Source organism: Budorcas taxicolor, chromosome 18 (assembly GCF_023091745.1).
Source record: "Budorcas taxicolor isolate Tak-1 chromosome 18, Takin1.1, whole genome shotgun sequence".
Lineage (NCBI taxonomy): Eukaryota > Metazoa > Chordata > Mammalia > Artiodactyla > Bovidae > Budorcas > Budorcas taxicolor.
The window spans coordinates 4,709,793-4,723,640 of NC_068927.1; the positions used below are offsets into that span (position 1 = coordinate 4,709,793).

The 13,848-nt window shown below is 42.9% G+C and overlaps 2 protein-coding genes across 2 annotated transcripts in view; one reads left to right on the top strand and one right to left on the bottom strand.

Moving 5' to 3' along the window:
* Positions 1-49: 49 nt before the first annotated feature.
* TERF2IP (TERF2 interacting protein) lies at positions 50-7,161 on the top strand. The gene is made up of 3 exons (XM_052655719.1): positions 50-822; positions 4,476-4,600; positions 5,868-7,161. Exons 1-3 carry the CDS (start codon positions 132-134, stop codon positions 6,264-6,266), a joined length of 1,215 nt encoding a protein of 404 aa, XP_052511679.1. The 5' UTR covers positions 50-131; the 3' UTR covers positions 6,267-7,161.
* A 6,328-nt stretch (positions 7,162-13,489) lies between these two features.
* Positions 13,490-13,848, bottom strand: part of DUXB (double homeobox B) — a 36,729-nt gene continuing 36,370 nt past the window's right edge. The window contains 3 exon segments of the mRNA XM_052656155.1: positions 13,490-13,538; positions 13,540-13,613; positions 13,616-13,737. Of these exon segments, the coding sequence (XP_052512115.1) occupies positions 13,490-13,538; positions 13,540-13,613; positions 13,616-13,737 (245 nt within the window).

The following is a 13,848-nucleotide window of genomic DNA, read 5'->3' on the forward strand; positions in this document are numbered from 1 at the left end:
AACCAATGCGCAGGCGCACTACGGGGCCTGGCGCAGGCGTCACCCGGAGCTTTACCTGAATCCCTGCAGCTCCTTGTTCGTCGCGCGCGCGCGCGCAAGGGGGCAGCTTTTTCGGGTTCCCGGGGAGAGCCATGGCGGAGGCGATGGATTTGGGCAAAGACCCCAATGGACCCACTCACTCCTCTACCCTGTTCGTGAGGGAGGATGGCAGCTCCATGTCCTTCTACGTGCGTCCCAGCCCGGCAAAGCGCCGGCTCTCGACGCTCATCCTGCACGGCGGCGGCACTCTCTGTCGCGTTCAGGAGCCCGGGGCCGTGCTGTTGGCCCAGCCCGGGGAGGCGGCGGCCGAGGCCTCGGGCGACTTCATCTCCACGCAGTACATTCTGGACTGCGTGGAGCGCAACGAGAAGCTCGAGCTGGAGGCCTACCGTCTGGGCCCGGCTCCGGCGGCCGACCAGGCCCCAGAGACGAAGCCCGGGGTCCAGGCCCGGGGCGCCGCCGCCGCCGCCGCCGCCGCGGCGGAGCCTGAGCCGCAGTCGCCGGCGGGGCGGATGGTCTTCACGGACGCGGACGACGTGGCCATCTTAACCTACGTGAAGGAACATGCCCGCTCGGCCAGCTCCGTCACCGGTAACGCCTTGTGGAAAGCGATGGAGAAGAGCTCGCTCACCCAGCACTCCTGGCAGTCCATGAAGGACCGCTACCTGAAGCGCCTGCGGGGCCAGGAGCACAAGTACCTGCTGGGGGAGGCCCCCGTGAGCCCCTCCTCGCAGAAACTCAAGAGGAAGGCTGAGCAAGACCCGGAGGCTGCTGATAGCGGGGGTGAGGTCTGCGGTCGCCGACGCGCGGGTGCTCCGCTGTCACCGGTGTGCTCTGGGGGCGGGGGCGTCTCCCCTTCCGCGGGGAGTCTATGTGGGCGTCTTAGGGGCATCGCCCAGCCCCTCTCCTTAACCCCCTTTGCCGTCCGGCTAAAGTTTGCATCATTTTGCAATCTGTCTTTAAACATTCGGGTAAAGTTAGCATCATTTTGAAATCTCTCTTTAACACGACGTGGCCCGAGATGCAAAAGAGGCAGAAAGAGTCTGTGGAAAATTCTTCCCCTTCTCCTTTCTTTTCCCACCAGCTATCCAGTTTTTTTCCCCCAGAGACAACCTGTATCTTGGGTATCTTTTCAGAGATATTTCACAGACTCGTTTTAAACAGTGTTTCTCATGGCTTTAGGTAGATTCGGTATAAGCCAGTTTTAAAGCCATGCTGCTGCTGCTGAGTCACTTCAGCCGTGTCCGACTCTGTGCGACCCCATAGACGGCAGCCCACCAGGCTCCCCCATCCCTGGGATTCTCCAGGAAGAACACTGGAGTGGGTTGACATTTCCTTCTCCGATGCATCAAAGTGAAAGTGAAGTCGCTCAGTCGTGTCCGACCCTTAGCGACCCCATGGACTGCAGCCCACCAGGCTCCTCCGTCCATGGGATTTTCCAGGCAAGAGTACTGGAGTGGGGTGCCATTGCCTTCTAGTCCATTTTATTTTCATGTCTTGGCTTAAATGAATGCATATTCATAGAAGGTTCTATTGGGAGCCGCTTCCTAGTTTCGCTCGGGTGAGGTGAGTTTCTAACGCAGTTGAACTGAGTATTGGTTTTCCGACGTGGTTAGGACACAGGGCATAGCTGTTGAGAATCTTCTCTTCTGCATAATCGATATTGAGCTTAAACTGTCTGACACTTTCGTTTAGAGTTACGCTTCCTCCACTTATCGTCTCTTTCCTTGTGTGACTATTCTGCGTAACAGTTGAAGTCTGGGGAGGTAAAATCTATTTTCTCCTGTTCAGTATGCTTATTAGGAGTTTTGTTTTTGGTAAAGTGATACTTGAGATTCATCCAACAAGTATTTGAGCGCCAGACTCTTACCTCCTGGGTGGTAACAGTATATAAAACTCCCTGTAGTCATGGAGCTTAAAATGCTAGCTGGGCAGTGGTGAGTGCTGTCAGTTCAGTTGAGTCGCTGAGCCGTGTCCCACTCTGCATGAACTGCAACAGGCCAGGCTTCCCTGTCCATCACCAACTCCAAGTGCTGTAGAAAAAAATTAAAAGGGTGAGGACCGGAGAAGAGGTTGTTTTCTACAGGGTAAGAGGGGAAGTTCGCTGTCATAAGCTCATACTTGAGCAGAGATCAAAGGAAGTGAAGGAACTAAACAGGTGGTTATTTGATGAAGAATGTTCCAGGTTTTGGGGGTATTAAGTGCAAAGGTCCTGAGGTGGAGTATGGCTGTTGTTTTCTTGGAGCAACAGAGATCAGTGTGACTGGGATGGAGTAAGGAAGAGGGAGAATTCTTGGAGAGAGGAAAGGGCTATGTGTATGGGTGAAGGAAAGCATATATATATATATATATATATATATATATATGTATTTTTTTTTTTTAATATATAAATCAGTGACATAGAGATGACTTGGGATGAAATTAACTGGACTCATCCTATGCAGTGTTTTCATGTTCAGATATTTAAATATAAAAATTAAGATCCGAAAAGGACCAGGAAAGAATGTGGATGAATAGCCTTTTTAATAGCTGTGTGTTGTTATTTCTGAAGCCAGGAAGATGAAGAAAAAAACTTATATATTTGATTACTTAAAATTTAAAGCTTTTCGTGATAAAGTCAGAGGGCAGATTGGAAAAATATACCCAATACATTGCAACAAAGCAAGTTTCCTTAGTGTTTCCCTTTGAGGGCTTGCTGAAGTTAGTAAGTAAAAGAGAAACTAGTAGAAAAATGAGCAAAGGAAATGAAACAGGAAGTTTTCAGAAGAGGGAATAAATAAATGGCCAATACATGCAGAAATGTTATTAAAAAATAAAAGTAAATTAGACCCTGATCAGTGGACCGGTACAAGCCATACCTGGGCTTCTGACCCATGGAAACTGAAATAGTGTGTGGGGTTGTGTTTTTTAGAAAAGTAGATCAGAGCAAGGCAATGTCATATTTTATCTGTTAATTATTTCAGCATATATCTCTAAAATATAAGGCTTCTTTTAAAAAATTTATATAAAATAAAACTGACTTATTTTGATGTACAGTTAGGTATTTAATTTTTTTATGGTGGTAAAATATATATTAGATAAAACTTATCGTTTTAGCAGTTTTTAAGTGCTCTGTTCAGTAGCACTAAGTATGTTGTGATGCAGTCGTCACCACCATCCATCTCTAGAATGTTTTCATCTTCCCAAACTGAAATTCATACCCTGTAAACACCAGCCCCCCATTCCTCCCTCCCCCTGGCAATCACCATTCTGCTTTCTGTCTTTATAAATTTGATCTCTCTAGGTACCTCATGTAAGTGCAGTCATAATGTATTTGTCCTTTTGTGTCTGGGTTATTTCGTTTAATATAAGTGAAAGGCTTATTTTCAAGGCTTATCCATGTTGTAGCATGTGTGAGAATTTTGTTCTTTTTAAGGTTGGATAATGTTCCACTTTACAACCACATTTTGTATATCCATTCATCCATTGATAGACACTTAAGTTGCTTCCACATCTTGGCTGTTGTGAATAATGCTGCTATGGTATGGGTGTACTAATACCTGTTTAAGACCATGCTTTCATTTCATTTATTTATTTTTTTATATTTTCAAAAGTGGAATAGGTGGATCATATGGTAATTATATGTTTAATATTTTGAGGAATTGCCATACAAGTTTTCCAGTTAGGTGTTTTAATACATGTATAGATTTGTGTAACCATCACCATAATCAGAATTCAGAAACGGCTTCATTGCAAAACTCCCTCGAGTTCCCCCTCCACAGTCAGTTTTTGTTAAGTGGAAAACAGCAGAGTTAAATCCGCAGAGAACAGAGTAAAAGGAGAATAGGAAGGTGTTTAGCTTTATGAGGCTCTTCTTTCTGTAGATGGTATGTAGTGGATTGTGGTAGACCCCTCAGATCCATCTTCAGCTGGGCAAGGTTCTGTCATTTTATGCTAGCGTCCAATGACTAATCTGTGTGGTGTTATTGACCCCTTTTCCCCAATATGGTCAACTCTGAAGGGCCTTCCCAGCTCCATACTTCTCCATGGTTTCAGTTGAGGCCTTGTTGGAGCTCTTTCACAGCTCAACTTCTCTCTCTGCCCGCTAAGCACTCCCTGATCAACACGTTACACGTTAATCTCCATCTCAGAATCTGATTCCCAGAAAACCCAGTTTATGGCAGCCTTTTTTTTTTTTTTTGCAAAATCTATATAAGTACAAAACAAAACAATGAATTAAGCTTGAAGAGTATTTTTTATTTTATACATGAGAACTTAGTAAAATTATCATTATTTTTATTGTATAACTTTTCAGTAGCAAGCTGAAAAATTAGAAATTACTGAATATGTGTGTCTTATGTTTTTCTCACCCTCTGATCAAAAACTGTTAGGGAAAAAAGTTCAGCCTAACTTGTGGCCCAGAGCTAATTCTAATCTAGTGCTGTTCTCTTTAACAGAACCACAGAATAAGAGAACTCCAGACTTGCCTGAAGAAGAATTTGAAAAAGAAGAGATGAAGGAGAATGAAGCAGCAGTCAAAAAGATGCTTGTAGAAGCTTCCCGAGAGTTTGAGGAGATTGTGGTATGTTGATTAGAAATCATTTTTTCCCTACGTCTGTTCTCCTCCTTTGAAAGTGGTCATCCCATCTGTCCTTTTTATACACCTGAGGCCCATAAAGGTAAGAGAGTTCAAGATGGAGGAGGAAGATGGAAAGTGGGACCAATCCAAGTTCCAGGCATGTAGCTTTCAGAGTTTGGTAGGAGGCTTGAAGGAGGGGGAGAGGGAGAAAGGCGAGCATGATTTTCAGCAGTACAAAGCATCTCACTTTGAGTACTTTTATCTATAAGGTTTTCTAAGTTAAGACTGTGGATTTATCTTTTTAAAATACTTTGTGCTTCTCAGGTAAAAGCAATTTTTTAAGGAGGTTAATTTTTTTTATTAAACAATTTTAGCTGTTTATATACTTAGAGCTTTTTTAGCTCTGCATATTCAGTTAATTTCTGATATTTTGTTGGAATCCCATATTTAATCATAGTAATAGAGAAAGGCAACCATAAAATAATTTTTTAAAAAATCCAAATTATATGTGCATATTTCTCTAAGAAAAAGAATCTTGTTAATTAACTTTTCTTACTAACACCAAGAAAAATGGTTAGGTCTTAGTCTAAATCGCGAAATAGTTTAAAATTCATTTAGTTTAAAGTTGGTTCATTTTTCACAAGCTTTCAGGTACTTCAACAACTCTCAAACATGGCCTACATAGGTCTTCATTCTTTGTAATGTGCCTAAATGTAGTGGAGCGTGGAGGCCCTAATATATTCATACAGCAGTGTTTTTTGAGCGCTTATTATGTAAAAGCATTGGTAAGCACTGAGGATGTAGTGACAAGCAAAATACAGTTCCTGACCTTATGGAGCTTACAACCTGAGAGGGAAGTCAAATTTTTAATAGATAATCTAATGCATACATGTATACTCATATATGTGTGCCTATATATGCATATATTTTTCACATTCAGTGTAGCTTCTAATGTTCTTTGGAATACCATGATTATACATACACGTATTTATATGTTTACACATGCACACATCGACACATGTATACCCTATACTCACACTCCTGGTTACGCTAAGGCGCATATATATGTGCGTGTGTATGTATATATACACACATGCATGTATCCACACATCTAGCCTGACTAAATGCAAGAAGGAACATAACACATTAGAGGAGCTGAAGGAAGGGGTGAAAGGGAGAGGGGGTGGTAGTTGGGAGAGACCAGATATTTTAAGAGTAAGTGTTTATGACTTTGTTGTTATGCACTGGTTCTATTCTTCACTTTGTCTAGGTGGATGAGAGTCCTGATTTTGAAATACACATAACAATGTGTGATGATGATCCACCCACGCCTGAGGAAGACTCAGAAACACAGCCTGATGAGGAAGAAGAAGAAGAAGAAAAAGTCTCTGCACCAGAGGTGGGAGCTGCCATTAAGATCATCCGGCAGTTGATGGAAAAGTTTAACTTGGATCTATCAACAGTCACACAGGCCTTCCTGAAAAATAGTGGTGAGCTGGAGGCTACTTCCTCCTTTTTAGAGTCTGGTCAGAGGGCTGATGGGTATCCCATTTGGTCCCGACAGGATGACTTAGATTTGCAAAAAGATGATGAGGCTACTCGAGATGCATTGGTCAAAAAATTTGGTGCTCAGAATGTAGCTCGGAGGATTGAATTCCGAAAGAAATAATTGGCAAGATAATGGAAAAAAAAAGTTGGGCAGATAAGACATTAAATTTTTTTGTGTGACCATTGGACTTCAGAAATTTTTGCATTGGAACCCGACACTAATCTTTTGACCAGTTTTGTTGCACTGTGAGTCCTAGATCTTGTACCCAAGCAGAGTTGTGTTCAGTTCAGTCGCTCAGTTGTGTCCGACTCCTTGCAACCCCATGGACTGTAGCACGCCATGCAGAGTTGTGTAAGAAAATGGAAATAAAAGAAATGGGATATGTTTCGAGCTCTTCCTGGCAGTATCAGTGTATTTTTGAAAGGAAAATCGAGAACGGAGAGATTGGTTTACATAGTAGTGGTCGTTTTCTGGAGTGGAATCCCTGCTATATTGCTGATAGGAGCTAGTCATGAAGTCAAAGAAAGAAAATGAGATGGGCCTTGTGAGACCGTGAATAAAGAGCCTCCTGTCTTTTGGCAGAAGCTCCTCTAGATTGTGATAGATTCCAAATCAAGAATCTAGAAATACGGAAAAATTTAATTACAAGGCCTTGAACATGGACTGTTCCAAACTCTTGTATCCCTCAGTGAGCTCTGATTTCTGGGCTGCTTTGAAAAGCCCGTGTTTCTTTTGCCAGCTTAATGTTTGGGAACCCTGTTCCTTGGCTGTTCTTTTCTTTGAGTCTGTGTCAGTGAAGTCTCTAGCATGTGTTTCTTTACCTATCATCTAGTTTTGTTTCAGACACACACTACAAGAGAGTCTCAAGAAAAGTCTTACTTGTTTACTAGTAATGTGTTTTTATTTACTGAAGATCGTTTTGTGCTAAGAATTGTGTTAGATTTAAAAATAAGAGGATTAGTTCCTCTTTGTTGTGTTGATTTCATTGTTGAAAATAAATAGAACTTTGTATTTGAGTCTCCACAAAGTGTTTTCTTTGGTTGTATTCATAAAACCTTTTAGGTATAAAAGCTATAAAGGAACTAACATTTTTGGCTTTTATATTAGAACCAATAAGAGGTTCCATTTAGAACTGATAGGCCATTAGAAAGAAGCTATTTCTTCTGAACGGAGCAAAGAGAAGATCTGTGTCAAGGACTGTGAAAGATGGCATGAGCAGGTGAACTGCTGAGAGCCAAAGGGGAGAGAAGTCAATGAGAAACTATCCGTTGTAAAACAAGATGTCAGTACCTGTCCCAGATGCCTGAGCGCTCACCAGTCCAGCACATGCCAACAGCAGGAGTCTTCCTGCCAGCACCTGTTGGAGGCGCTCTCTTTGTGTGAAGTGCTGTGGAGTTAATGCCCCTGAAAGCAGCTTTTACCCAATGGTGAATGCGAATCAGAGAGTGCATACTCAGCTTCCTTGCTGACCAGAGAGATGACAACTGAATATTTGAGTTACTCCTTGGATGGGATGGTGGTTTCCATGCCATTTGTGGGAGGCCGCCAGTAGAAGAAAGCATAGTTGCTTGCAGTGGGATGACTGCACCTTCATAGGCCTCCTGCTCTTACTTTACATCCCCGCTTCTCTCCTAGTGCATCCGGAATCATCAGTTGCACTCACACTCTTTTCTTCTGGAAGGAGTCTGCTTCTGGCAGAACCTGGCCTAAATCAAAGCATTTAACCTTTTCCTCCTCCTCCGCTTGTTGGAATGGTACGACATAAGTGCCGGGATTTCCCTGGTGGTCCAGTGGCTAGGGCTCCGCACTGTCAATGCGTGCTGCAACTAAGAGTTTGCATGTCATAGCTAAACTAAATGACAAAACCCGCGAAAAAGCTAAAAGATTTCACATTGCAACAAAGATCAAAGATCCTGCATGCTGCAACTAAGACGTGGGTACGGCCAGATAAATAAGTGCGTGTGAAGTGAAAGTCGCTCAGTTGTGTCTGACTCTTTGCGACCCCACAGATTATCCATGGAATTCTCCAGGCCAGAATACTGGAGTGGGTAGTGTTTCCTTTCTCCAGGGGATCTTACCAACCCAGGGATTGAATCCAGGTCACCCGCATTGTAGGTGGATTCTTTACCAGCTGAGCCACAAGGGAAGCCCAAATAAGTGCAAAAATAAATATTAAAAAAAAAAAAAAAAGTACACCCATTTGCTCACTATAGCAGTGACTTTTTTGGGGCCACATTTTGTGGCAGGCAGGATCTTAGTCTTAGTTTCCCTACTGGGGAACCCGAGCCCCCTACAGTGGAAACATGAGTCTTAACCATTGGGTCACCAGGGAACACGCTATGGTAGTGATTCTTAAATGGGGCTTGGGAGGGGTTGGTGGTGGATGTTTGTTTAAAATGTGTTTTTCTATTGTGATGTGACACTAGGGTGGTTGAAAATCATTGCTTTAGATGTGAAATGGACATGTCATCCACCATGTCTGTACCTTAGTAGTTACCACAGCCTATTGGCTTTATAGAGCTAGAGATCCCAGTTTTGTCAGTCATGTGCAAAAGGGTCTGATTTGTTATACCCGTACTGCCAGAAGACATGTTTAAACCAAAACACGCGCCAGCTTCTAGTGCTCATTATAAACCAATAATTTTCTAATACCTGGTTTTGTAATTTCTCAGATCATTTCATCTCTTGGGCTGGTATATATGTGGGGAAACAAATTATCAGAAGTATTTTTGGGAGCACAAAACTAAGCAAGGAAAATGAGTTGGATTTTAATAGTTAATGGTATTGAACTATACCTATATCTGTTCCAAAGACCAACTGTTTTAAGTCTTAATACCGAGATACTTCTGCCTTAAGCTGCTAGATTCTTATTCTTTTTCTTTCCTTGACTTCGTAAGTTTGGCTTTGCTTTCTGCTTGTGTTCTGGGAGACTTTATTTCTTAACTCATTTAATTAAGCTCTTGAGTTCTGGGCCTTTCTCATTATTCCCCCCTGGCATTCTCTTATTCCAGCTTTTGAGATTCCTTATTCCAGCCTTAAGTAACCTCCACAGCTTCCATAGTGGCAGAAACATTCTGTCTTCTCTTTCTCTGCAGCAGTGAAGAAATATTCCTGGTATTGTTTTCCTCTGTCCCTATTCCATTTAAGTGGTTGCAGCTTTAAAAGTTTATGCTGCTGTTTGCTTTATTCTCATCCTCTCTTGCTTTTGGACTAATGCTGTTTGCTGAAATCATAACCCCACCTGGCTTATCAAAAGCCAGGTGTTTATTACATGTAACAGAAAACCTAACTCTAAAGAACTTCAACAAGTAAGGGAATTTATATTTTGTATATATAACAAGTCTTGAGTTAGGGGGCTTTAAGGTTCTAGTTTTCTGCCCTGCCATCCTTAGCTTGTCCTGTCAGCCACTCCCCTTGTGGTTGAAAGGTGGCTGCTACAGCTCCCAACAGCCGAAGAGGGAGGGTTTCCTCCAAGAGTCTCTTTTACTATGGGCAGCCTTTCTCAGAAGCCCCTCAGTCCAAAGGTTTTCAGCCCAGAGGGGTCTGAAATCTAAGGGCCCAGCTTCTTGGGACCCAAGGAGCCTCTTGGAAGAGAGCAGATGCCTTTTACCGGAGGCACTGCTGGGACGGGGTGATCAGATGCTCTAGTCCTGGGCACCAAGCAAGGTCCACTGGACTTGCCACCTGCAAGGTTCAAAACCCTGCAGACTCTGTGTTCTCAACCCTGTTTTCAGGCTGTGGAGGCCTCGACCATGATAACTTTTAACCCCTCCACTGGTTGAGCTCAGCCCACATCCATAGATCACCTCAAATAGGATGTCTGGTCATCCAGTTCATGAAAGGCACATCAGACTTGAGATTCTGAACTGGTCAGCCTGACTCCCTTGGTCAGACACTGTTCCCTACATTTTTCTCTAGGGACTTAACCTCACTGCTTGCTTCAGAAGAGAAAATTTACTTTTTTCTCTCTCTAGAGAAAGTCATCCTGTGTCCACCCAGAGGCTATGGATACATGTGTAGATACAGAGAGATAAATAGAGGATAGAGGGGAGCTATAGGGGCTGTGTAGGTGAACAATAGATATGTATTTACACTAATCTAGAGCCAGACATCTTGGAATGTGAAGTCAAGTGGGCCTTAGAAAGCATCACTACGAACAAAGCTAGTGGAGGTGATGGAATTCCAGTTGAGCTGTTTCAAATCCTGAAAGATGATGCTGTGAAAATGCTGCACTCAATATGCCAACAAATTTGGAAAACTCAGCAGTGGCCGCAGGACTGGAAAAGGTCAGTTTTCATTCCAATTCCAAAGAAAGGCAATGCCAAAGAATGCTCAAACTACTGCACAATTGCACTCATCTCACATGCTAGTAAAGTAATGCTCAAAATTCTCCAAGCCAGACTTCAGCAATACGTGAACCGTGAACTCCCTGATGTTCAAGCTGGTTTTAGAAAAGGCAGAGGAACCAGAGATCAAATTGCCAACATCCGCTGGATCATGGAAAAAGCAAGAGAGTTCCAGAAAAACATCTATTTCTGCTGTATTGACTATGCCAAAGCCTTTGACTGTGTGGATCACAATCAACTGTGGAAAATTCTGAAAGAGATGGGAATACCAGACCACCTAACCTGCCTCTTGAGAAATCTGTATGCAGGCCAGGAAGCAACAGTTAGAACTGGACATGGAACAACAGACTGGTTCCAAATAAGAAAAGGAGTACATCAAGGCTGTATATTGTCACCCTGCTTATTTAACTTATATGCAGAGTACATCATGAGAAACGCTGGACTGGAAGAAACACAAGCTGGAATCAAGATTGCCAGGAGAAATATCAATAACCTCAGATATGCAGATGATACCGCCCTTATGGCAGAAAGTGAAGAGGAGCTAAAAAGCCTCTTGATGAAAGTGAAAAAGTTGGCTAAAGCTCAACATTCAGAAAATGAAGATCATGGCATCTGGTCCCATCAGTTCATGGGAAATAGATGGGGAAACAGTAGAAACAGTGTCAGACTTTATTTTGGGGGGGCTTCAAAATCACTGCAGATGGTGACTGCAGCCATGAAATTAAAAGACGCTTACTTCTTGGAAGAAAAGTTATGACCAACCTAGATAGCATATTCAAAAGCAGAGACATTACTTTGCTGACTAGGGTCTGTCTAGTCAAGGCTATGGTTTTTCCAGTGGTCATATATGGATGTGAGAGTTGGACTGTGAAGAAGGCTGAGCGCCGAAGAATTGATGCGTTTGAACTGTGGTGTTGGAGAAGACTCTTGAGGGTCCCTTGGACTGCAAGGAGATCCAACCAGTCCATTCTGAAGGAGATCAGCCCTGGGATTTCTTTGGAAGGAATGTTGTTAAAGCTGAAGCTTCAGTACTTTGGTCACCTCATGGGAAGAATTGACTCATTGGAAAAGACTCTGATGCTGGGAGAGATTGGGGGCAGGAGGAGAAGGGGACGACAGAGGATGAGATGGCTGGATGGCATCACGGACTTGATGGACGTGAGTCTGAGTGAACTCTGGGAGATGGTGATGGACAGCGAGGCCTGGCGTGCTGCGATTCATGGGGTCGCAAAGAGTTGGACACGACTGAGCGACTGAACTGAGGAGCAATACCTATAAACATGCAGATACAGATGTTCATGTAAGTGAAGAGGATTACAGATACAAATGTATAGTCTTCCCTTCTCAAGTCATCAGACTTGTTTTCATAAGTTGAAGAACTGTCTACATATGGTTGAAGTACAGGAAAGATACTGGGAGCTCTCAGCTTTGGCTGCATGAGAATCATCTGGTGGAACAATCTAAAAATCAAACTGGGCATGGTATCAACACTGTCAAATAATCATATCAGATTTTTTGGGTAGATTTGTGCCACAAATACCTGTACATAGGCATGTGAGTTTTAATTCCGTAAGTGGTTAATGAAGATACAGCTTATTTGTGCTGAGTGTAATTTGGCCATGAATCTTGGTGCTGGAATATTCTGGCACTTGTGCTTCAGTATGAACACCTAGAGAACTCTTGCACGTAGCACACCCAGATACCAGAAGGATGTCCACCTCACAACTATTATTTGCGCAAAACTGGTATCTGTAAAACTAGATGTATATGTATTGATCTTTCAATACCTTCATATGGAAAGTAAAGCAGATATGACGAAACAGAAAACAGATTGATGAAATAAAGAAGTAATTTTTTTTGAAGTAATACTTTTTAAAGACATTTTTATTACCAAGGTAGACCCACATACACCAAAATCTTTTTAGAAGTTACCTTTTCAAAAGAAGGGAGAAGATGGACAGTGAGAATGGTTTACCAAGTTTTGATAAACATACAAAGTTTATCTGAGGAAAAATTTTATGGACATATATAATCATATATGCAAATGTATAAAAAACCCTAAAAAGTGGAAGTATTAACATCATTAGACTATGTTTGGTGATGATATGGTGTTGCTATTACAGATTCTTACAATTTTTTGTATGTTTTAAATAAAAATACACTTCTAAGTGAAGACTACTCAGTATTGAAGTTTTTGTCCTAATCCATTTAATTGTTCCTTTAATGATGGATACTGAAGTAGTGTCTGGTTCCTAATTTAAACCCTTGGAGCTTTGGGGAAAAGTTTAGTTTTATGAACTCCATCAGGAAGTACAGCATCCCTTCATTTTTTACATAACAGATTTCAAGTTTGCCTTCCCATGTTGCCAGGAAGGAGAAGTTCTGATGTCCCTCAGAGACCTGTTCTCGCCTGAGTTAGGCTACCCTTTGTGGATTTTCCAGGTGGTGGAGGACGTGGTCATCACAGAGGTCATACTTGTCAGTAAAATGCTTTTTTTCCCACAAGAATTCAGCAGATGTGTCCTATGGTGCTTCCAGCGGCAGAGTGGAGCTTGGAAAGAATCCTTAGTGGAGTACAGAAGATAACCACTGCCCACAAGATAACCTCCATTTGGGTTTCCACTTGGTTTTTCCTTTCCTCACTTTAACCTTGCCCCGGCAGGATGGCTTCCACGATCATTGTTCTTTAAATTCTGATCTGCATCAAAAGAAAGGAGGCCTGGATCAGACTCAGAATGCCATCTTCCTCCAGAAGCTCAGGCCCTGGTGAACTTTGCAGTGTGTTCAGAAGAGCCTGAAAATCTTACTCCCTGAGGCACAGCTGGAGTCCTTGGAGGGTCCTCTTCCTGTGAATGAGGATTCAAAAAATTTGTACCTTTTGCTGACAATCTGTGGATGGCAGGAGTTCACCTAAAGTCTTCTTGAGGTTTCTGTATATTGCTGGTGAGACTGGGTGAGGATATGAGATGATTCTTAAGCTCACATGTGCTGTGGCCATCAGCCTGTTTCAATGGTTCCCTTTTGAGGATTCCACTCTACAGTCAGCCTGGCAGCACTCATCCCACCGCTGCAGAATGAAAGATATGTCCACCTGGCCCCGATCCTGTGGCGGTTGTTTTTTTGTGTGTGCTCAGGTTGAGGCTGAGAATAGTCTTCCAACTGTAGCATTCCCGTATCAGTCTGTCCTTGGTGGTCCTGGTGTTCTTGGTATTGAGACCAGAAAGGATCCTGAGTATCTGGGTCTCCTCCCATAGTCAGCGGTACAGGCACATCATTCCCAGATGTTGGCGTGGAGAGAGTTCTCCCTGCACAGCTTCACAGGCTGCATGATGACACTTTGACCTTGGATCACACTA

What these genes read in the sequence shown, in the direction of transcription:
- TERF2IP (XM_052655719.1), top strand. Translation starts at nt 132, where the DNA reads ATGGCGGAGGCGATGGATTTGGGCAAAGACCCCAATGGACCCACTCAC. An exon ending in GGAGGCTGCTGATAGCGGGG is followed by an intron (nt 823 to 4,475) that starts GTGAGGTCTGCG and finishes TCTCTTTAACAG; the next exon opens with AACCACAGAATAAGAGAACT. An exon ending in GAGAGTTTGAGGAGATTGTG is followed by an intron (nt 4,601 to 5,867) that starts GTATGTTGATTA and finishes CACTTTGTCTAG; the next exon opens with GTGGATGAGAGTCCTGATTT.